At 51.9% G+C, this 24,466-nt stretch overlaps 1 protein-coding gene across 10 annotated transcripts in view; it reads right to left on the reverse strand.

Annotated features, from left to right (window-relative positions):
* Positions 1-2,839: 2,839 nt before the first annotated feature.
* The window catches only part of CHAT (choline O-acetyltransferase), a 65,731-nt gene continuing 44,104 nt past the window's right edge, over positions 2,840-24,466 (reverse strand). For 4 of the 10 annotated variants that reach the window (XM_086381647.1, XM_086381648.1, XM_086381646.1 and 1 more), the window contains 8 exons: positions 23,401-23,570; positions 20,854-20,954; positions 19,575-19,703; positions 16,737-16,859; positions 13,284-13,428; positions 13,069-13,131; positions 8,850-8,987; positions 2,840-5,858 (listed from right to left, as the gene is read on the reverse strand). In XM_086381647.1, coding sequence (XP_086237773.1) covers positions 5,589-5,858; positions 8,850-8,987; positions 13,069-13,131; positions 13,284-13,428; positions 16,737-16,859; positions 19,575-19,703; positions 20,854-20,954; positions 23,401-23,570 — 1,139 coding nt within the window. In that variant the 3' untranslated portion in view covers positions 2,840-5,588. The other 6 variants (XR_015156698.1, XM_086381652.1, XM_086381651.1 and 3 more) reach the window with 6 other exon arrangements.

Consider the following 24,466-nt stretch of genomic DNA (forward strand, 5'->3'; position numbering starts at 1 on the left):
ATTTTAGTTCCCCGACCAGGGATTGAACCAGGGCCCTCTGTATTCAAAGCACAGCATCTTAACCACTGGACTGCCAGGGAAGTTCCTATCCCAGAGGTCTTGATATGAGGTATCTCTATTTTCTTGCTCTAAATATTTTAAAATTTCCACTATTATTTCTTTTTTGACCGTGGGTTTTAGAATGATGTGTTTTTTGGATTCTGGAATATTCTTAGCCATTTTCTCTTTAAATAGTGCTTTCCGCCTATTCTCTCCCTTTTCCATAGATTTTATTTCTTTGCAGTGTTAAATGAATCTATTTCATAGCTCTCTCAGTCATCTCTTTTCTCTAGCCTTTGCAGTGTTGTTCACCTATTTGTCTTATCTGCTGCTTTCCCTCCTATAAGCCATTTCTTGTGCTGTTTGTGTTTTTTGCCCGTGACCTCATTTTTAATGGAGTGTTTTCCCCCATGGGGGTTTTGGTGTGTTCAGGGTTGTGGAAATTGGTTTTGTAATTGATCCTGCTGAGGTCCTTTGGATCTTACTGACCTAGGCAATTTGAATAAATTATTGGTTTGGAATTCCTGCTTTAGAGATAAGACTCAGATTCTACATCCACATATAGCATAAATTTATAATGAAAGTTCTTGTGGATGTCTTTTCCCATCATCTGCAGCCCTATGTGAATAGCGTGGTTCCTCAGTGCTCGCGTGGACTGATGGGCAGAGTGCTTCTAGTTCTTTTTACAGAGTTAGGACACCTCTCTGAGGTTCTGGTTCAGTGTTGACCCTGGCTGGGCTGAGGTTATGTCCTCTCAGCTTGCAGGGGTGGAGAAGACCACTGTCGACTGCTGGAGTCTGTATCTGCTCCGATACACCTTTAGCTCCTGCTCACTGCTCTGTTTTGGATAGCGGGTTTTTTTTCCCCCCTAGAATGTGGGTTTATTTTCTTTGTTTTGAACTTGACTATGTGTTTAAACTTTTTTTTCCTCTTTGTGTGTATCTTTTTATAGTGGAAGGGGCCCTCCTCTATCAGTTCAGCCTGCTGTTTTGCAGTTTCTTATATGTAAGAGACCAAGGACAGATGGATCCAATGACATGAAAGGAACAGAAATAGGAAGTGAAATCCCACGAGGAGATGGAAGAAGCAGTAGAAGAGAGCAAAGAGAGAGCTGGTCCTTAGGACACGAGGGTGAACGGGGCTTTGAGAAAGGCGCTCTCTCGTGATAGGAGGATGCCACACTGTTCACCCTGCAGACTCAAGGGGCTGCTGTGGAAGGAAGACTCAGAGAAACAGAGAAGCTGAGAGGCTGCCTCAGTTTATAAAGGGAAGCCACGTACTGGTTCTCCCTCTGTCCCCAAGGGAACCGCTTAGGTGTAATTTAGAAAATTGTGGTTGCTCTTGTGAACCTGGGAGCGATGCCTCTTAACATTTCTACCTGAATGTACCCATGTCCACCTCCAGGACCTTCAGACGAACAGGAGGGGGGGCATTATTTTGCTCATTGGGGGTTGGCTTGCCTGTTGTTACTCTTCTCTGTCACCTACATCTGGTTATTTTGGGGCCAACAAGAGCAAAGCCACGTTACTTTCATCCTGTTCCTTCGTATCCCCTTCATTGCTCCTGGAACATTCTTAGCCATTGTCTTTTTGGATAATGCCTCCTTTGCATCCCAATCCACAAATTCATGCACTTGAAGATTCCTGTTGGGCTTTTCAGAAAGCATTTGGGCTTCTATTTGGAGGGATCTTGGTTCTGGTTCAGGCTTCCCAGGTAAAGAATCTTCCTGCCAATTCAGGAGACTCAGGTTCATTCCCGGGGTTGGGGATCAAAGGAAATGGCCACCTACTCCAGTATTCTTGCCTGGAGAATTCCATGGACGGAGAAGTCTGGTGGGCTACAGTCCACGGGGGTTGAAACAAGTTGGACATGGCTGAGCGACTAAACAATAGCAACAACAGTTCAGGTTCTGTGGGTTCTTGGGGTTGCAGAGGGGCTTTTGCAGTTTGGAATATATCTGTGCAGGGTGCAGGGCCATGCAGGGTTCAGGGGGTGTATGCACATGTACTTGTGAGCCTGCGATAAGAATGTCGAATTTTTATATCACTTCCAAATTTTCGAACAATGACTATCTTATGTCATTTTGCCACAACCTGGAAATGGGTAGTGCTGATATCAATATTCCCATTTTACAGATGAGGAAACTGAGGGCCGGGGAGGTGAAAGTGACACCCCAGAGTCAGCCCATCCTGCTGTTAGAGCGGAGCTGTGTCTGTAGTTCGGGCATCCCGCCTCCAAACCGGGTCTTTTCCCTCCACTTCACTCTGCTCATGCATGTTCTTACAGACTTAAGTGGGGACACCCATCTCTATACCCAACCTGATCACAAATACCCCTGAAACCTCTCTGTCCCTCACCCTACACATGCCACACACTAGGAGAAACCAAGTTCTCTCCTGCTCTTTCTCTCCCAGCTCCTGTGTTTTAGACATCCACTGTTGCTGTTGTCGGAGAGGGCGATGGCACCCCACTCCAGTTCTCTTGCCTGGAAGATCCCATGGGCGGAGGAGCCTGGTGGGCTGCAGTCCATGGGGTCCGAAGAGTCAGACACAACAGAGCGACTTCACTTTCACTTTTCACTTCCATGCACTGGAGAAGGAAATGGCAACCCACTCCAGTGTTCTTGCCTGGAGAATCCCAGGGACGGGGGAGCCTGGTGGGCTGCCGTCTATGGGGTCACACAGAGTCGGACACAACTGAAGCGACTTAGCAGCAGCAGCAGCAGCAGCAGTTGCTGTTGTCAGACCTCAGACAAAGGCGAATGAATTGTTGACCCAGCTGACAGAATTTACTACACAAGTTTTTATAGCATTTCTGGGCAGCAACAGCAGCCAATGCCATCTTTCTTGGCATTACTGTTTATTGAATATAGACTTACAGTCTTTAAATAATTTGAATATAGTGCTTTCAATATACAGTTCTTTCATCACACATATATTTCTTTAAAGCACAAAACTATAACTTAAAATCAAAAGGCTATAAATACACATGTACATATTGCCATAAATCTAGAACTGTTTTATAAAAATAGAACTCAAATATCAACTTTATATATTTTGGCAACTTAGCAGTATTGTAAGGTGGCCACATACATTTTTATTATGCATCATTGTCCCCCCAAATCTGAGTCTCCAAGTTTCATCATCTCTCTGAGGACTCTTGGGACAGTCTCCTTTACCAGGGTCCCCACAGAGATGGCCAAGGCCATGGCTCAGCACTGCCTTTATGTAAAGGCTCAGTGTACCCACCTGAACTTGGAGGGGGAAGACCAGCTTCCAGCCCCTCCCTCGGAGAGAGGAGCTGTTCCCTCCTGCCAAACGTCTGCCATCCACACATGGTTGATATCGGAATGCACAGTCAGTTCCCTTTCCCCAAGCTCAGAAAATGGCAGATGTGTTTGGTTCTGACGAATGAGTGTTTGAGAGAAAGTGTGAAACAAACATCACCTGAACAGTGCCTGCTGGGGTAACATCATCCCGACAGCGGGCACCAGTGCCCACCTGCTCATGCAAGGCCCTTTACACACGTGACCTACCATCCTGACAAGCTTACAAGGCCGGGATGCTCTTGTCCCCATTTGATGATGGAAGAACTTGAGTCTCTGGGCTTTTTAAGTCTCTTGGCCAAGACCAGTGAGGCTGCTTGATCCCCAAACCAGAGCTGTCTACCCACCCAGAAACTTTTGGAGAGAAACCAGAAGAGAACTTGGATCTCCACCGTGGTCATTTGCTGGAAACAAGTAGGTAGCTTTGAGTCGGCTTACAGCAGCTGGACAGCAGTTCTTCAAACACCCCTGGGACTCTTGGGCTGTGCTTTTCCAGGGGGAGCAGAAAGGTGGACACGCGAGGGAAGCAGCGTGGACTCTGCAGACCAATGGTTTTGAAGGGGCAGTGCCACAATCTCCTGGATCATACAATAGAAATTCTCAGCCTGAAACCATTGGCTCAAGGAATTCACAGCTTAGGGATGTCTGTGTTATCAAAGGTCCCAGCAAAGGTCAAAATATTCCCCCATCTCAGCCTGCCTGCTTCTATGTTAGTCAAAGGGCAGAGAGCTTGCACAGTGCTCCGAAGAAGAGACACATTAAGGGTCCCCGGGCCACAGTGGAGGGTGATACAGAGCGGGATGGGGAGGTCATTGGCTCGTGTCTTTGTGGGAGGAGTAAAGGGCGTTTCTTTTTTTAGGAAAACTCACAGGAAGCATGGCAGAACTCAGTGTGATAGGAGCCCAGTTCTGCACCTCCTCTGGACAGAAGCAAGCTGCCTTGGCTATTTGCAGTTTTGATTTTTCTGGTTGCTTTCCCATAAAAATATGCCCTAGCAGAAAGTGCCTCTCACCATCTCCTCCATGAGCACTGCCTCCCCGGACATTCTCAGCTCAGTTCTGTGGACTGTTGGCCCCTCCATCAGGGCTGGCTCTGTGCACAGCCATTCCCTCCTCCCAGCCCCTCTCTTCACCAGCTGTGCCCTCAGCCCCCAGGCCAGTTAAGAGCTTTGATTTCGGCTCCTCCACATGCATTTTAGTCCCAGCTATCCACGGATGTCCAGCTTAGGCCACTGAGACCGTATTCTGAAATTAATGTCACAGTGCTTTTCTTAAAAGCCTCTCAAGAATGAACGAAACAAAACAAGTAAACAGCAGCAGCAGAAACCCCCGAAGCATCCTGCTCTCCTCCTAAAGGCAGATCACCTATCAGGGCATGTTTTTTGTGAAGGCGAGTGGGAAGGCAACCAGAAAAAAAGCAAGTGGCAGATCCCTGGGGAGGTGGACCGGGCCCTGCCAGGCCCCCGGAGAAAGCAGGGAGCAGAGCTGCTCCAGGGAAATGGCAGACCATTTTCTTCCCCTTTCAGAATAGCCAGACCAGATTTTCTGAACTCAGTGGAAGGCTGCTTCCGGGAGGCAAAAGGAGAAAAGTGTTTGTAGGCCCAGATCACTGTATTTTAAATTAACTTGGGCTGTGTGTGTGTGTGTGTGTGTGTGTGTGTGTGTGTGTGTGTGTCAGGGGTGGGTACTGCTTACAGGACCACATGTCTCAGGGCGGGTCGCTCTGAATGCCAGGATCAGACTGCTTTGAATCTGAAAACAAAGCCCTCTACTCCTCCCCAAGGGACACAAAGCAATGACCTGGGGTTAGCCTCTTCCTTCATGGTTCATTTGGGTGCATTGCACATAATAAGGTGACTCATTCTTTCACTGGACATGCTAGGTCCTGCTGGGAAGCACACACCTATACTGAGCTGCTGTGGCTACAGAGGGAAGTCAGTGGTGGCTTCCACATCTCACCCGGGCCGCCTCAGAGCCAGGCTAGTCTTATTTCCCAACACACAGGCCCGAGGACACCTTGATAAATAATGACAATTCCCATGCCTCATGAGGGATGCATTCCTCCTACCAGTCCAGCTTTGTGTGATGCCTCAATGTGGTCTGTGTTGGGTCTGGAGTTATAGAGAAGCTACAGAAAGCTGGGGTGAAGGTTGGGAGCAAGGGGTTCGGCGGGGCCTGGCAGCTGCAGAATGCTGGGTTGAGGAGTTGAAAGCTGGTGGCAGCCATCAAGGTTGGTGCCCCTGACTGGGCCTTGTTACTTTTTCCTTTGTTGCCGGTGGCTTGCCTGTGGCAGACAGTGGCAGGCTGCAGAGGCGTCTCATGTCAAGAAGGCTTTCTTCCACAGCTTTGGCAAACTTGGTTGATGATGTCTCCTTGCAGTTGTGGAAGCTAGAGATGCAGAAAAGGATGCTCTCTGGCTGGGGGTTGTAGCAGGCACCGTACCCATTGGGTACCACGGGACCATAGCAGCAAAACATCTCCATGGTGGTGGGTACCTGGAGGAGAGGACAGGTCAGAAGTTGCTTGTTCTGAAAGTCTGCGCAAAGCATGATGTTGTAGCAGTCCAGGGGCCTCAAGGAGATATTTGCTTCTCTTTGACTATTTCCCACCTGGGTGTGTGACTGAATTAAGCACATCAACGGACTGCTTCATCATGCATGGCCACAGCCAGAGTCATCAAAAGAAACCCATCTAACTGCATGAATCAGAAGGGAGGCCATAAGCCCCTCCCTGGTGTGAAACCTGCGCTACTCGTGGAGTTGGAAGCTCCCAGAGTGACCCGGTGCTGGGCCGAATCTCTCCTTCACCTGGGGGCTGTTTGAATCACCCAGGCAATCAGAGCAATTTACTAAACGGCACCCTGGTGGCACCCAACAGTTAGATGGCTTCCCAGAGGGAGTAATTTATGAACTGGAGGAAATCTGGCTCCTCTTCTCTGTCGATTTTTTCCCACATCCTTAATTACTGTCAGTATTGCCTGGCTGGTCTGCTTTTCTCCCCACAGCCTGGTCACGCACAATTACCCAGCACTGGGCGTCTCAGAGATTGCCATCAACTGGAGTTTTTAGTTATGTACCTGATACATTTTGAATTCAGAGGGCTGCGATTTTATAATGCAGATCACAAGCCAAGAAAAAGTGCTTCTGAAGGCATTGAAGCCATCAATGTTCATTGCAGTTGGAGAAAAAAAATACCACCACACCCTGAATTAATTGTATTAGCTGGTTTCAGAGGGGAAATGGAGCACGCTCTTGTGGAGGTGCAGGGCGGTGTGTGTTTTAAGCCCACAGGATCTGTGTGCTCAGGCCTTCAGAAATGACACTGGCCGTTTTAATGGGGCAGAACAGACCATTAGTCTTGCTAATAGAGTCACCTCATTGTCAGATCAATTTGCCGTGCCACAGCCGAAGGCCATACAGCGTTCCGAGGCACTTCGTGCCCATGGATGGTTTCCTGAAGAATTTATGCTGCTGTGCTCTGTCCTCTTTTACTCATGGCTGCAAGCTCACTGCCATAATGACAAAACGAAATTACCGAGTGGGCTCTTATCCTCAAACACAACTTTATCAGCCCTTGTTCTTGCCCATGTTCTGCTTTTCGCAGATGAGGTGGAGTTTCAGTAAACTGACGTTTGGAGGGCGGGGTATGGGGAGGGGGGTAGGTATCTTCTCTTCCAGATGGCTGCCTTTCTCTAACAGATCGTGTTCTGTTTTTGCGTCGGCGGTCCTCCAACAGAGCAAGGCGGTAGCGCTGGTTTAGGAGATGCCGGACTGGCCCCTTATGATGAGGTCTGTGACCTGCTTGGAGGACCCTGTCCGTGCCAAGCACGGGGGGTCTGGGCTTTCTACCTACATCATCGCATCTGATTGAGCCAGGACTTGCCTCTGGGCCCAGAGGACACCACCTCCCGGGCAACACTGAAAGAATATGCCTAGTGGTTAGGGCACCAGAGTGGGCGCTCTCCCATCCTGGTTAGGGCACCAGAGTGGGCGCTCTCCCATCCTGCCTAGTGGTTAGGGCACCAGAGTGGGCGCTCTCCCATCCTGCCTAGTGGTTAGGGCACCAGAGTGGGCGCTCTCCCATCCTGCCTAGTGGTTAGGGCACCAGAGTGGGCGCTCTCCCATCCTGCCTAGTGGTTAGGGCACCAGAGTGGGCGCTCTCCCATCCTGGTTAGGGCACCAGAGTGGGCGCTCTCCCATCCTGCCTAGTGGTTAGGGCACCAGAGTGGGCGCTCTCCCATCCTGCCTAGTGGTTAGGGCACCAGAGCGGGCGCTCTCCCATCCTGCCTAGTGGTTAGGGCACCAGAGCGGGCGCTCTCCCATCCTGCCTAGTGGTTAGGGCACCAGAGCGGGCGCTCTCCCATCCTGCCTAGTGGTTAGGGCACCAGAGCGGGCGCTCTCCCATCCTGCCTAGTGGTTAGGGCACCAGAGCGGGCGCTCTCCCATCCTGCCTAGTGGTTAGGGCACCAGAGCGGGCGCTCTCCCATCCTGCCTAGTGGTTAGGGCACCAGAGCGGGCGCTCTCCCATCCTGCCTAGTGGTTAGGGCACCAGAGCGGGCGCTCTCCCATCCTGCCTAGTGGTTAGGGCACCAGAGCGGGCGCTCTCCCATCCTGCCTAGTGGTTAGGGCACCAGAGCGGGCGCTCTCCCATCCTGCCTAGTGGTTAGGGCACCAGAGCGGGCGCTCTCCCATCCTGCCTAGTGGTTAGGGCACCAGAGCGGGCGCTCTCCCATCCTGCCTAGTGGTTAGGGCACCAGAGCGGGCGCTCTCCCATCCTGCCTAGTGGTTAGGGCACCAGAGCGGGCGCTCTCCCATCCTGCCTAGTGGTTAGGGCACCAGAGCGGGCGCTCTCCCATCCTGCCTAGTGGTTAGGGCACCAGAGCGGGCGCTCTCCCATCCTGCCTAGTGGTTAGGGCACCAGAGTGGGCGCTCTCCCATCCTGCCTAGTGGTTAGGGCACCAGAGTGGGCGCTCTCCCATCCTGCCTAGTGGTTAGGGCACCAGAGTGGGCGCTCTCCCATCCTGCCTAGTGGTTAGGGCACCAGAGTGGGCGCTCTCCCATCCTGCCTAGTGGTTAGGGCACCAGAGTGGGCGCTCTCCCATCCTGCCTAGTGGTTAGGGCACCAGAGTGGGCGCTCTCCCATCCTGCCTAGTGGTTAGGGCACCAGAGTGGGCGCTCTCCCATCCTGCCTAGTGGTTAGGGCACCAGAGTGGGCGCTCTCCCATCCTGCCCACCACTGCTAAGGAGGCATTCATTCTCCCATCCTGCCCACCACTGCTAAGGAGGCATTTGTGATTACGCACATTTAGAAGACGGGGAAACCAGCACTCTGAGCATTTTGGTCCTTCTGCTGAAGGGCATGCAGTTCACTGGAAGCAGAGCCAGGACCGGGCTGATTCCGAGCAGTGGGCTGTAATCACTCAGCTTGTGAGAAAGCCCACTGCTTCCACTAAATGCTCTCAGGTGCTGGCTGCACTGGGGCAGTACCTGGCTGGTGGAGAGCACAAACCGGTTGCTCATCAGGTATGTTTCATCCGTGAACATCTCGGGCAGTTCCTTGCACATTTCCCGGGCCAGCTCCCGCAGCCCCAGCAGGTGGTTGTCGATGGCCATCCCTGTTATGGCCTGAGACAGAGAACAGGACTTGAGACACGGGCTTCCCCTCCTTCTCTCCTCTCTAGTCTGCAAAGCTCGTGGGCACTCTGATGGCTCTTGCCCACCCAGTGCTTGCTGTGGACCACATCCGTGTGTGGTGGCCACCCAGGACCAAGCACTCCTACATGATCTCTGCTCCTTGTGTATTTCTCCACACCCGGGATAAGCCAGAGCAGGTAGGGTTCTAGATGAGGATGCCCGAGTTAAAAGCCAGTGAGTCTGACTGCCCGCCCCCCAACAGCATGGTCCCTGCCAAGGTTCAGTGTGTATAACCCCTCATGCTCCAAGTGGAAACAGCAGGGCTGGCTTGGCCCTCCTGGGCACCCCTGCAGGGGCAGAACCTGGGCAGGAGCACAGGTGCTGGCTGGAACCCATCCAGGCCTGGGCAGGGGTACCCCAGGCTGTCACTGATGGGCTTTCACCACAACCAACACTTCATCCTCCAGCAGGAGCCCCAGGAATGAGGGGCAGAGGGTGCCGAGGTGTCCTCGAATCTTGGCTGCTGTTTCACAGGCTCAGAATCAATTCAACTGAACTGGACTCATAATCTAAGAGTAATTTTGAGACAGGAGCTAGACAGCTTAGCAGAGGCTCAGCTCACATTTTCAAGGGTTGTTGGATGAAGAAAAGGTCTTTCTTTTTGTCACAGGTACTTGAAATCTTATCAAAGGATAAGAGAATAGCAGTGGAGACTCCTACACAGGAGGAGCTCAGGGGTGGTGGTGTGGCTGGAAGGGGACAGTGGAGCCAGGGCAGTCTTTTCTGTCTTCCCCACAGGAGGCTGTGTGCAGCAGGCACAGGGGTTTTGCACAGATTACATGTTTGATTGGGGCAATTTGTGGGGCTGAAGGAGACATAGAGGCCTCTTTCTTTTAAAATAATTTTTTTAATGTATTTATTTTCTTTTTGGCCATGCTGCATCTTCGCTGCTTTCTGTGGGCGCTCTCTGGTTGCTGTGAGTGGGGGCTACTCTTCTCTGTGGTGTGCGGGCCTCTCGTTGCTGTGGTTTCTCCTCCTGCAGAGCACAGGCTGCAGGGCTCCTGGGCTTCAGTAGCTGCAGCACGTGGGCTCAGAGTTGAGGCTCACGGACTTAGCTGCTCCACAGCATGTGGAATCCCCCCGGACCAGGGACTGAACTCGTGTCCTGTGCATTGGCAGGTGGATTCCTATCCACTGTGCTCCCAGGGAAGTCCCTCCTCTGGCCTCTTGTAATAACCTCTGGATCAACATCAGGGTAACTGAGTAATTCCTGGGGGTTTCACGGTTACATGAGACGGCCCCTTAGCTGTTAAGGCCCCACAGAGGCGGAGATCTTCGACCACAGTGAACTTTGTTCAGGTTTACAAGGTACGTTTTGGAATTTGACAGCTGTTCTCTTTCAGGTGAGAATGGATGCATAAAGATGACTCAGGGGCCCCAGTCTCTCCAAACACACCTAATTATAGGCTGAAAAGACATGTTATACAATCACCACTCACTTTGGACATGCCCCGTTAGGACAGAGGCGAAGAGCTGTGAGACAGACCAGCTATGAAGTAGACGCGCGTTTAATTTCTCAGGTCGCCGCTATGTACTGACTGCTTTGTGCAGATCTGTGAGAGCAGCTACACTGTACAGCAGCCAGTCCACCCCGGTTTTCACCATCTCTGAAGTTCCTGTAGCAACTGGGGTTGATTCAACAGATTCTTTGGATCAGAGCCATGAGTAGTAACGAGCAAAATGACTCAACATCCGGTCTTCTGTTCATTCAAGAACCTGAACTGAGTGCCTACTATGTGCCTGAGAAGCTGCTGGAACACAAAGCAGTCGCGGACTCAGCCTCCTGGAGCCCTGGGTGGGGTGGGAGGCGTATTAACCAATCATACAAATAAACTCGGATCACAAACTGCGTAAGTACTGGGAAGGAGAAGCACACGGTGCTGAGGGGACGTGGCAGCGTGTCTGGACCACATCCGCTCCTTTCCTTGGGATTTCCTTCTCCAGAACCTCTGCCAAATATACTTGCCAGATACATGGAGCTTTCCTGGTTTCCTCCTCCGTCCCTTACCCCGCACATCCAACCAGGGACCTACAAAGCATCTTTATGGCTCTCCTCTCCCCATCCCTGATCTCTTTTATTTAGTTGTTTCCACCAACTTAAAATAGTTAACACAGCAGAACCCTATGGCAATGCTTTGGAGAATATTTCCCTAAAGTTTTCATAAAATTTTAAATTATCAAAGTTGTATATTTATAGTTTAAAAAAACACCAAATAAGCCAAAGACTTAATGTCACTTTGCCAGCACTGAATCCCTCTCCACAGAAGCAATCACTTGGAACCCTTTTAGCAACTGGCTTTCTTAGTTCTGAATACTATGCTTAGACTGCTGCTACTGCGTTTTTCAATTTCCTTATTATAGAAGATGAAACTTGGCTCTTTGATACCCTCCTTCCCAAATATACTTCCACTCCCCAATGCTTCCAACAGAGTTAGATTTGAACTCCTTGTCACTTGATCAACATTCAGTGTTTACATGGCTATAATTATGCAAGTATTCACAGCTGAGTCCTGAGTCCTGCGTGTGTTAGGATTAGATTTCCTTAATCAGTTTTTTTGTGTTCCCTAGAATTGACAGTTTGTAAATGATTAAATTATGATTTTCCCACTTGCTTATCTTTCTATGCATCTACAATTTATGATTCGTAAGTCCTCAGCCAGAACTGTAAAACTTCCCTTAATGCATAAAAATGTATCAGACAATTTACCAGTTTAATTTCTCCTTTCACTTCTTGCTTCTCTGTGGACTGACTGTTCCCTGGGTCTGCTGAACAGCTCAGCTTGGGACCTCCCTTTGCTCTCATCCTTGTTCTCGACCTCCTCCTGGTGTAGAATCTTCTGATGTTTAAGTCTGTGATTTTCTCTTTTGTGTTTTATTCTCTTACATTAGTGGTCTACATCCTCCAATAGTTTTACTAGAAAGAGAGCTCGATAAGTAACAACTGTAAGCCCTTGCCTGTGCGCACGCTGCTCCCTTCTAGGGCCATCCTTCCCGTCTGCGTTTACCGACAAACACCTCCTGCTTTAAGTCTTGGATGAAGCACTACTTCCTCTGGGGAGCTCACCTGGCTTTCCCAAGTGGAAGGAACTTACTCCTCCATGTTCTCTGCTACTTCCTGAAACAGTTAAGGCCTCTTTTCCCTACTACGTAGTGAACTCCCCAAGGAAAGGGCTTCGTTTTTTATTTGCCAGCACCTAACGCCTTGCCTGGCATAGAGCAGAAAAACAAAGGACACCCACAGAAGACATGACAGCAAGCTTGACTTTCCCCAAACAGAACAGACACCCATTTAGATGGATCAAGGACCTAGCAACTGAACTGGAGAAAAGCCTATGCTGGCTAGTTCTAAAACCCAGATCTATGTTGTGCTTGCTTTCAGATATATAGATAGCAAACAGAGTAAACACCAAGTAAATTCCTTTCCATAGATTGTATGATCCTTCAGAGACTATATCAGAATGATTCACAATTAATATATTGATCACCAGTCCAAGCAGTAGCTTATTTTTGGTTTGTATGCAAATGATGGCTTTGCAGTGCCAGAAAATATATTATTTTCCTAACCCAGGAAAGCATTTCCCTTACCATTTCAATTTCACCATTAACTTTCAGCAAAAAAAAATCTTTGTATTCACAAGCAGTATAAATAAATAAATACATGGAGAATAAGAAGGCAGAAACAGCCCTGGGGGGAAAAAACACTGCCTCACCCGAGACTGTGCAGACCATATAGGTCTGCCTTCTCTTACACAAGCTGTAAGGTGCTTTACATGTCGGTGCTGTTATTACTGGTGTTGTTTCAAAGACCAGTCATTGTATTCCTGTAAAATCCACATAAAAAGCAGGAGTGCTGTGTTACGCAGCTTTTAAAAATAAGAAAGAGGAGGCTCTGGAGGCAAGGTGGCCTCACCAAGTCGCTGCATAGGAGGTGGCCCAGCTGTCACCCAGAGGCTGTGCTGCGGCCCCGGCTCTGGGCACAGTGGGGGTCCTGAGCTCAGGCGAGGTCACTCACCATGACCGTGTACTCCGTCTGGGCTCGGATGGCATCCTTCAGGAGCAACAGCTTCTCTGAATCCTATAAATGGACAGAGACACAGTGCACGGGGCTTTAAGAGGCTGCTCAGGTACAGACCAGCCAAAGGAGCTGGGTGTCCCGGGGCTGAGCCACAGGCGGCCCACAGCTGCCCCACTGACCTCCTTGAGACCCCTCAGGCCAGCAAGACTTACCGGCACGGCGGCTGTGTGGTGGTCAGCGATGGCTTTCACAAAACGCAGCGCCTCCGGCGTGGCCGATCGAATGTTGTCCACCCGTCCCTCTTGGAACCGGCGGATGGAGGCGCTCTCGTAGGTGGGCACGAGTTTCCCGTGGAGCCTGCACAGGATGAAGGGGGAACGGTAGACGGTGCTGCCTTCTCAGGGAGTCGTAAATGCTGAAGGAAAAATAGCCTCGCCTGCCTTGATTTTTACAGTCCTGCCTTCACTTGGCAGTCTTTCATTTTAATGCTAATAGAATTCTGGAGGAGATTCCCCAAAGATGAATGCTGGGGAGCCTCTGATATGAAGAGCTGAGCACACTTTCCTGTGAGGGTGATACTGTGTGGATATAAAATATAAGGGAGACATGACTGGTAGTTGTTTTTATTATTTTTTTTTTAAAGTCCCAATCTGGTGGGAAACCTAGAATTTTCTGCAAGACCCAATGAGTGAGTGATTAATAGCACAGCATGGAATAATTCATCATTCCCACTCTTGAGGGAATCCTGTTTTATTTAAAAACAATTCAAGCATGACTGTGGATCGAGGCAAGGAGGGGGCCTTGGTGGCCATGGGTGCCAGCTGCTGCACAGGCCCACCATCCAGGGGCAGTGCTGCTTTCAAAGTGACCCATGGGTACCAGGGCTGTGTCTCTCCTTCCTCACGTCTGTGACCGCTGGCCCCGCCAGTCAGGGCAAGTCTCTTTCTCAGATATGTGAACTGAGCAAGCACCCTTAGGCTTGCACACCAGGCTGGCAAACACCTTTCCCACCAGTCAGTAAGGCTGTTGGTGTTAAGGGGTCAGGGAGGGGCAAGACACAGAACTCAGAGAAGGGCAGTGACACCCAAAGTCACACGCATGTGGTGGCCTGGTATCCTGGCCTCCTCCAGGCAAGTCTCCCTCGCCCTGGGTGAGTTCCAGGAGTGGGGAATCGAGAGTCTGACTGGGTACAGTGCTTGACACTGTATGACTTGCCGAGAAAGTGGCATTTCCTGTACTCATGTCTCATTTCCCCCCGCCCAAGACTCTGGCAGGGAGCTCATTTCCTGTATCTCTACAGCCCCTCGGAGCAAACACCATGCTGAGCACAGAAGTAGACGCCACCACTGGCTGGTAGCTTATCAGCCCCAATTTAGGCAGCTTCCGCGTTTCTGCTGAATCTAGAAGCAGATTAAAAAATTTTTTTGGTTACAGTTGAAACTCCGAAGCATTCATTCCATAGGCAGCAGGTGGTATTTTGCCTATTCAGTGAGCCTGGGAGCCTCTGGCCTCATCTATTCCTGGCCATGTCCAGTGACAGCAAAGATCCCTGGAGGGTAGAGGAAGGGGGCTCTGTCCCCATCCCCTCTGGGATTTGGATCTGAAGCTCTGAAGTGCTGAGCACCAGGGCAGCAGTGTCCCCAGCCACGGCACGAGCAGGGCACTGACCTCATGGCCCATTTCAGCCACATGCCATCTGAGTGTCAGAACGGCACTGACTGCAGTTCTAGAGGCTGGGTCCTTCCATAGCCCAATGCCTGGCCGTGAGCACAGTCCTTGTGTGTGTGTGGGGGGGTGATGTCAACCTGACCGATGACACTCAGAGTGGCTGCACTCCCTTCCCCGTGGGTCACACCCCCTGCGAGGGACATTGGAGTCTGGGATGCCACCCACTCATTAGTGATGCCTCCGTGCCAGGGCCTTCTCCAGGTCACTGTATGCCCATTCTGACTGCAGACCACAAGCAGGTTCTGGCCTTCCCCGTGGGTCACACCCCCTGCGAGGGACACTGGAGTCTGGGATGCCACCCACTCATTAGTGATGCCTCCGTGCCAGGGCCTTCTCCAAGTCACTGTATGCCCATTCTGACTGCAGACCACAAGCAGGTTCTGGCCTTCCCCGTGGGTCACACCCCCTGCGAGGGACACTGGAGTCTGGGATGCCACCCACTCATTAGTGATGCCTCCGTGCCAGGGCCTTCTCCAAGTCACTTTATGCCCATTCTGACTGCAGACCACAAGCAGGTTCTGGCCTTCCCCGTGGGTCACACCCCCTGCGAGGGACACTGGAGTCTGGGATGCCACCCACTCATTAGTGATGCCTCCGTGCCAGGGCCTTCTCCAAGTCACTTTATGCCCATTCTGACTGCAGACCACAAGCAGGTTCTGGCGGGGGTGTGGTGCCCTTTACTACACAGCACCTGTGCTAGCTTATGAGCTGCTGCTTCTGGAATGCTGGGACCCACAGGAGCCAGCCCTGTCTTGAGGAAGATCTATTTTGCGTAATTTTTCACCTCTCATAAAAGGCCAATTTGGCTCCCTACCCTGCCTTCAACTCTTACTCCCAACTCTGTATCTCTTCCCCAGGACAGAGCTACTACTTAAGGGATTTTTCTAAACCACACACTGACCATGCCACCCCAGGCTAAAACCCCTGCAGGGTCTTCTCAGGGCTCTGACAGTCCCTGATGCCTACTCTGTCCCAGGCACGCAAGATAACTGAGAACATCACGCCTGGGGGAGACAGTTTAGAAAACAAAGTCAGCAAATCCATGAACAAGGGAGCCCACATGCATAACAACTGCCATGAATGAAAAAGAACGCAGCACGCTGTGACAGAGAGCTGGTGGCGTGAGGCTCCGAGGTGGCCTCTGAGGGCTGCACCTGAGCAGAGACCTGGGCTGTGGGAAGGAGCTGGTGTGTGAAGCGTGGCGGTGACAGGTGGGTAGGCAGAGACACTGGCACAAAGCCAAGGTCTGGAGGTGGAAGAGAGCTTGGGGGCAGGGCCCCGGGAAGGCTGGTTCACAAAGAGCCTTTCTAAGCCTGGACTTTGCTCTAAGCATGATGGGAAACCACTGGCGGGGCTCAAGGTGGTAGGTAATGGAATCTGATTTGGATATTTCAAAGTTCATGCTTCGTGAAGACAGGATTACTGAGGACAAGAGTGGAAGCAGAGACCTGCAAAGGCGGGCTACAGTTGACCAAACATTAGATGGCGGGGGCTTGGAGGTGGAGGGCAGAGGATGGAGGAGAACTGCTGTGGGGCGAGGGGAATGAGCAACGGAAACCAGTTAAGCCCCAAATGTTTGACTTGACCCACCAGGGGGTGGGCAGGGATGCTACTTCCAACTCCTTGTCAAGACCAGGAAAACTGGGTGGAACAGGTCACAGCTCCAGTGCCCCAGGTGGGCTGGCTGAGATCAGGAGGGAACCACCTGATATTCTCGCCACCTGCCTGGCCTTTGTCAGCTCTGCGTCCCTCCACCCCCATGAACTCTGCGCCCCTGGGTCATTGCTTGCCAGCTTTAGGTGACAGGGTCCTTCCATGCAGCCTGCCCTGGTCATACCCCCATCCTCTAGGCTCACAGGGAGTCATCCCTCCCTCCAAGATGCTTCTAGACCCAAGAGTAGCTCATCAGTCAGTCCCCCTGGGCAGGCTGTGCTTACCTGTAGAAGGCCAGCTGGAGGGCCACCTGAATAAAGGCATCGGGGCTGCATTTCTGCTGCTTAATGAATGTTTTCCCATAGTCATCAAACTTATAAACGGTGAAGTCGAGATTCTTTACTATTCTGTGGAAGAAAAAGGAAAGAAGCTTTCACTGCATGCAAAATAGAATGCACTCACTACAGAGTCTAATGAAGTTTCTCGAGCCTGGTCCATGTCAAAGCAGTAAGGTGTCCAGGACACAGTCAGAGACAGGCCTTGATGTATGGAAGTGGCAGAGGGCATGCCGACAAGGGGGACTCTGAACTGAGGGTGAGGCTCGGCTGGATAGGGCAGTGGTTCTGTACTGGGGGTGGGGAGGGGGCCTGGCTGCAGGGAGGGATGCAGAAGCACGAGGGTCATTTGCGTGGGCAAGGAGCAAACAACCTACAAAGTCCTAGGGAGTCACTGCCCCCGAAGTAGGCCTACGGAGGCCGTGCATTTTGACCTGTGTGTGAAGTGTGTCCAGCATCCCCGTGGACTCTGGGCCTCCTGGCCATCTTGCCAGACCTGCCAAGCCCCCATGCTCAGGGAAAAGCCTGCTTCTCTGATGGCTGCAAGCATCTCTCACTGAGACTCGTGCTCAGGGAAAAGCCTGCTTCTCTGATGGCTGCAAGCATCTCTCACTGAGACTCGTGCTCAGGGAAAAGCCTGCTTCTCTGATGGCTGCAAGCATCTCTCACTGAGACTCGTCCCTGTTGTGCTGTGGGAAGAAAGGCTTGGGGCCTGGCCGCTGGCCACAGTCACCACAGCTAAAGCTGCTCATCCAGGCTTTGTTGGTGACTGAAAATCCATTTTACCTGGAAATCGATGCTGAGCCTCCCGTGATATGCCCAGACCTTTGCTGCCCACAATCACTGTCAAGTAGAAGGAAGATTCCCTGAGTCCACGCTGAGATAGACCTTCAGCACCTGTCTCCCCACTCCCTTCCCCTCACTATATTGACCAGTCTCCTTCATAATGGGTTTGGGGTATGGGCTGATGGCTTGCAGGAGCAACATGTAGCAATCCCCATATCTGGTCACCAGCCATATGTGTGTCTGTGTGTGTGTGTGTGTGTGTGTGTGTGTGTGTGTGTGCAGAGCCCTGGGTGAGCAGCCCTGACCCCTGCTCCCACCCTCCCTCAGGATTCGGTGTTCCCTGCCTGCCTGGCCTTGAATTATTCCTCCAGTCATGTGAGCTCAGCTCTTGCTTGGTCCATGCCAGGTTCTGAGGACCCAGCAGGACTTGGAGAGGGCCCAGTTCTCATGGGAACTCACCCTTCAGTCTGTCCTGTTGACCCACTGTCCCTGGACAGGCTGAGCTCACAGTCACCCCAGCCATCTGGAAAACTTCTTGGCCAAGCCCTGGCCCCTCAGACCCTACCTACCTTCCACGGCAGCTCAGGACCCCACGGCTTCTGCTTCCCCACCCACAGGCCTTGCTTGGTTCTTCTGGTTCTCTAGAAAGGAAAGCTGGGCGCTTGGGACCACATGCCAGCTGCCTGAAGCCCTGAAATAAGCCAACTCTTTCTTCTGCCCAGGGCTCACCAGCCCACCAACTCACTCACCTTCATGTCCCAAGAGCAGCCCCATGGGGTTGAGATACGAGCCCTTACAGATGAACACCTGAGGCCTCTCTCCTTCCCCCTGGAAAGTCCGTCAACACCTCCAGCAGCTCGCTGTGGACGCACCCTCCCCATCCCTTGGTGTCCGAGCCCAGCCACGCTCTGCCCTGCTCACCTGCGCCATCCCCACAGGCTCCTTGGTTCCCAGAAACCCCATGGCCTGAATCCTCCAGGGGTTCCGCACCACCGCAGCACAGCCTCCAGTCCCCAGAATGTAAGGACATGAAGCTCTCTGCAGTGTGACCCCAGCTTCCCTTCATTGCCCCAGCTCTGGTCACTCTCTCACTTGCTGGCCTCCAAACAACCTGATCTTATGAACCTGTCTCTTTCCCAGCTGCTGGCACCACGAACTCCTAGTTATCCTTCAAGGCCCATTTCTGCAAAGCCCTCGCTCTACCTCCTGGCAGAACTCAGCTCCAGTGTCCTCTGTGGGTTCAGGACCAAATACATGTCTCTGGTTTGGGCGCTTATTGCATCTGACATTTTTGCTTTGGGGATCCAGTTCCTCCACCAAAGTATGGAGGGCGGGACTCGTGGCACATTGATTTCTGTGTCCCCAGAGCCCTACCGGAGGCCTGGAACACACCAGAGCTCTGCACAAGCATGATGAACGAATGAATGGATGAATGAATGCACTCCTGCTCGTTTATTCAACGAGGGAATGAAGAGCCAAAGTCCGTATCTAGTTGCCAGACCATGACACCCAGCACACCTCGTGACCGCTAGCAAGGGCTCATATTCCCCCCGGGGCCTCCTGCGGGGTCCCGTTAGGGCTCCCCTTGGGGAAACAAGGCCCCTTGTCAAGTTGCCGTGTAAATTCAAGCAAATTGAAATCTCCTGAATTCAAATGACTTATTCAAACCAGTTGGAAATAACCCCCCCTCCCCTGGAAGATGGAGATGATTTCCCCGCCTTGACTCAGCTCAGTCAGGTGAAACCTGTGGAAAAAAATAGATGCACGTTTGCATTTTATGGAAATGAAGGATACTTCGGCAAGGTTATTTCCCCGAGAGGTGCAACTCCCCTTTAGTTTGACTGCATTTCCATGAGGGGGGTGGGCAGAGGCGGGTGAGGGGAGGCAGAGGAGCTGGGGTCTTTGGAAGCTTCTAGGACACCTTGGCAGCTGGTGGGGTGGGGGAGTGGTATGGTGATACCCCCTGGAGCATCACCCCCAAAGACCTGGGGTTCTCCTTACTGTTGAAGTTTTTCTGCTGAGGAGGCTAAGAGGCCTTGAATTTCCGGGGAGCACTTCCACCTCAGCCTTCTGGGTGCTGGGAGCTCGCTGACTGAGTCAGCTCGGACAATCTTCTTGCTGGTCTTCACCCTGAGGGACAATGGGGTGACTCCTGTGGCCTGCCAGCCGGGGGGCTGTGGGCAGCTTATTTCTTTGCCTGGCAGTCATCTTAGCTGTTGGAGTTTGGTGTGCCCACCCAACTGTGACACAGATGAACGGACCGAAGCTCTTAGAGGACACCGAAATTAGTGAGCAGTCGAGCTGGGGTTCCATCCAGTTCCACCTGACTGCAAAGCCCAGGATTTCTTTTCATGTTTTCCTGTTTGACCATGCTACACCAATAACTCTTAAAAAAAAAAAACAACACCTGGGGGCAAATGGAAGAAGCAAATCGGGATTTCCTGTCGGTGAGGGCTGGTGTGGGTTTTCAGTGATCCTAGAGAGTCCCTCTAGGGAAGCCCAGGTGACGCTAGTGGTAAAGAACCTGCCTGTCAATACAGGAGACATGAGAGTCTCAGGTTCAGTCCCCGAGTGGGAAAGATCCCTTGGAGGAGGGCATGGCAACCCACTCCAGTATTCTTGCCTGGAGAATCTCATGGACAGAGGAGCTTGGTGGGCTACAGTCCATGGGGTCACAAAGAGTTGGACATGACTGAAGTCATGCTAAGTCATGACTTAGCACGCACGCACAGAGTCCCTAAATCATGGAAGAGATTCAGAACTTACAGATTCAGGGAGAAGATTCTAGGAGGAGAGAATGAGCAGAATCATGAATGGAGGAAGGGACCCAGTGTATCCAAGGGACAGAGAAGTACTCAGTCTGGAGACCTTGGAAGGTAAGGAGAGAGACCCAGGCTGAGGGGAGAGAAACAGGTGCAGCTCCCTCCATTCTGGGTCAACAGTGGGCCCACACCTGACTGGACAAGCAATAGACATCGACCTGGGCTTCCCTGGACCAGAGCAAATATTCCGCTAAAGCTGAGAATTCTTGGCCAAATATCGCCCTAACTGCGCTAACTTGTTGCTCAGTCTGCCCCTTCTGTCCAAGATCGATAAAGCATATGATGTTTCATTCAACCTGGTTTTCAAATTCGTCTTTTGCTAGGACAATGCCAGACTGATGCAGCTCCACAGTGGCCGCCCACATTTGTCTTGGCCTAGCTTGGCCACTGCTGGGCAGTCCGGCTTTGCCTCCCGTGGCTGCTCAGTGGCTCAGGAGGGGCCCTGCCCCCAGACTCACATGTGCTTGAGCAGATGCTCCGTGCACTGCACCAAGACGATGCCGTCAAAAGGAGAGTGTTCACATACCACGCCACAGGTGCCATCTCGGCCCACCACGAACTGCAATAGCAGAGAGAAGTGAGCAGGCCTCTGGGTCAGTATTCCAAATCAGCTGCTTGGCTCCAGGTCAGGACGCCTGTATCCCTCCCACCTCCCCACCTCTCAGGGAGACCTTTTCTCCAGGAACACTAAAGCACATCATCTCCTGAGAAGAACACAGTTGCCATGGCCTGAGAATAGAGGGGCCTCAAGACAGCTCGAAACTGTGTGACCTCCTCCCAGAAGAGGGTAGTGCCCTGGGCAGTGAAGATAGAGCCATAGCTGCCTGGCTCAGGTAGCCCAGCGATTGCTAAGTGCTCACGCTGAGGCTGTGCACGCTCTCCTTAGGTCCTGGGCAAGCCCCTTCAGCTCCTGTTAGCCCCGTTTCCCTTTCACAGCACACATCAGGGCCACCATCCGGGTCTGCTTTGTGTGATTATGTTCTGATGGACACTGTGTGGTTGGCCACCACTGATATTATCCCCAGGACGTAGTGTCCACCCCATAGTAGGTGCTTAATGACTTCTCTAAATGAGTAATGAAGGATGATGACCCAATTTGGGTGGCATGCAGATTCCCAGGAGAAATAAAATATCTCTTGATAGGAGTGAAAGAAAGGTGTGTCAGGGATGGCCCGTTCACTGCTCCCTGGGCTTCAAGTCAGGACCCCTGATTCCAGTTCTGCGCTTACCACCTTCCAGCCGGGAGCGCTCTGACAAGTCGTATCAACCTCTGGCTTCAGTTTGCTCTCGTTTAAAATGGATCCAATAAGGCTCAGTTCACAGGATCAATACAAGGATTAGAGAGACAGTCTATGTAAGGCCCATGGGAGCTATAAAGATTACTCATGGTTTTTCTAACTATACAAAGGCTGGATTTAGCTGACTTCAGAAAGGGAGATGCTCAGTGTGTGCAAAGGTCCTAGCAGGAAATCACGAAAAGAATGAGATCTTGATTCTAAAAGCATAACCTGAATACAGTCAGGCTGCCTTGAAGTCCACCTCAGCACAGCATTACACTCCAGAGGTACTAAGCCATCATCCATAAGCAAAAAACCAACAAGCAAACAAATACACAAGCTCCTGAAATCTGTGTGAGACCTTCGGGGAACTGTGGCAAGGCACACCTCTGAGCTGACCCCCAGTCTCCCCCAGTCTCACTGTATGCCAGCTCCCAGAATTGTTACTCCTTTTCTTCAAACAAGCACACTTCCCACAGAGGTTTTCTCCAGGCCCATCCATGCAGGCTCTTCTCTCTCTCTCCGCCATGCCCTCTGCTTTCTGTCCTGAGACTTGCTCTCAAACCTTTCCATTCAGGTTCACGGAACTTGTTGGGCTTCTCCAGCTCCCCTGATAATCTGTCCTGCCTGCAAAAAAGAGCCCAGAAGTGCGCACACATAAGGCAGGAGGGGAGGGCGTGCCCACTCACACATCAGTGCTTCCCTGTTCCTGTCACTAAAAGTAAGGGTGGAAAACAGTGCCTTTTAAAAACCACTACCAAAGCTTACGATGTTTCAGGCCCTGTACATCCATTATATCATTTCATTCCCGCAGCTGCTCCATGAAAGATTGCAAGCCATTAACACCACTGGTGGAGGCTAAATAGCCAGCACAGCAGGGAGAGAACTCATCAGAAATAGCAGAATCAATATGCAAACCAACAAAAAGGATAACCTGCAGAACGCAGGGGATGGAGAGAGAAAAACGAGGCAGCCTAGAAAAGCTTACCAGTGGGAGCTAAACCGAAACCTGAGCGATACCAAACCAAAACACAAACATGGTTGGGTACCACTTAATGCAGTCGTTGTGAGAGCGTTGGAGCTTTACAAATACACAAGGTTCGATTCAGGGTCAGCGTGCTGGAGAAAAAGGACGGGGGATGGGAACGAATGGCCCGAACTTCATCCCCATCCTTGTGAGTATTTTTCTCTAGGCCAAAGTGAATGTCTTATTTCTGGGCTGACGTCATGTGAATGAGAAATCTGTGAATGGCTTTGTTTCATTTTATGACTCTTCTGTGGAGATGCTGGGCTGCCGTACTCCTCAGGGATGAAGGGAGGTGTGTTGAAATGTCGGGGCCAGGGTGACGGAAATTCAGAAACACTGTTGTCTTCTGGCATCAGACGTGATTCTTGATGCATGCTTTGAGGGCTGGTTTGATGGGAGTCCCTGGCATGCCCCCACCTGACAGTGTGTGATGGAAAATGGGGAATGAGCCCCAGGTCTGCCCCAGAGGCCCCCTAGGCTGAGCACAGGCTGCAGGAAAGTCAGGGAGTTAGCGCTAGGTTTCGCCACTTGCTCCCGAGAAGAGTTCTGGCCAATCCAGGGGCCAACAGGAAGAGCACATCTCCTCGGTTTCTCTGGCCCCATATACGCACCCTGGGTGGGCAGCAGAGGCCACTGAGCGAGCCTGCTGGACGTGAGCACGAGGTGGCGCAGGCCACTGGCCACGCCACGGGGAGGCTTACCTGCAGGGACTTGTCGTACCAGCGGTTGGCCCCGTTCTTGCTGCAGCCTCCACCGTGGAGGAGCTGGAGCGCCCGGTTGGTGTCACTGAGCTCCACGCCTCCGGGGGCATCCAGGCACACCAGGCAGATGCACCGCTCAATCATATCCAGAGAGTCCCGGTTGGTGGAGTCTGCAGGGTGGGCCAGCACGGCCTGACTCAGCACCTGCCCAGCCCTGGGCCTGGGGTCCCTTCTACGGAACCCAAACCGTAGACAGATACACGTGGACACCCAGACCTTGAGCCAATCCTGAGCCCCCTCCCTTGTACTCCAGGGGGTGGGCTGGTAAGTCCAGGTTGCTGTCCTGAGCTTCACCCCCCGGGGGTGGCACACCCCCAGGGTCCCTGTAAGAGTCCTGCCCTCCAACTGTAGCCAGTTCCGCCCCAAGATGTGCAGTCACTAGTCCTGCCCGCCAAGATGAAGGGGGTGGCATGGGGTCTTCCCCAGATGCATTAGTCTCCCAGGCCAGCTTGTGTCAGAGGAGCCCCAATTCCCCCATCCAGTGGCCCCCTTACTCACACCTGCCAGCCATGTCTGGCACACAGGCAAGTTCATTTGTCCTGAATTGTGATTTTTCAAACATTAGTTGCCAAAAAGTTCTAATTAGTCAATTTCACATGAAAATTGGAAGTGAGGGTGTTGCTGTCGCAGGTGACCCCTCACCCCAGCTGTTGTTTCTATGCAAAGGGCAGGTGGAAGGGCCAGTGTGCCCCTGAATCTGTAGCCAGATGAGCCCACTGGGGCAGTTTCAGGCATGCAGAGTTCATCAGGACAAATAAAGGTCACGGAGTTGTACAAAAGACATGTCACTAAGAGAGCCTGACTTCTCCACAGGGGACAGTGGGCATGGAGTTCCCTCCAAAGTAGAGCTGGGCCAGCCAGATGGGCTGCCCCAGGCAGATTCCTCTCCTGAGTGTAAGAAGGTTTGAAAGCCTGCCCAGTGGGACCTGACTATGGCCACAGCTGCCATGACTGTGGGGCCAGATATCTTTTCTCCCAATCAGGAGTCCTCATTGTGGTGACTGTT

The sequence above is a fragment of the Bos grunniens genome, chromosome 28, assembly GCF_055505025.1.
Source record: "Bos grunniens cultivar Pamir isolate PY7600 chromosome 28, Bosgru_T2T1.0, whole genome shotgun sequence".
Classification (NCBI taxonomy): Eukaryota; Metazoa; Chordata; class Mammalia; order Artiodactyla; family Bovidae; genus Bos; species Bos grunniens.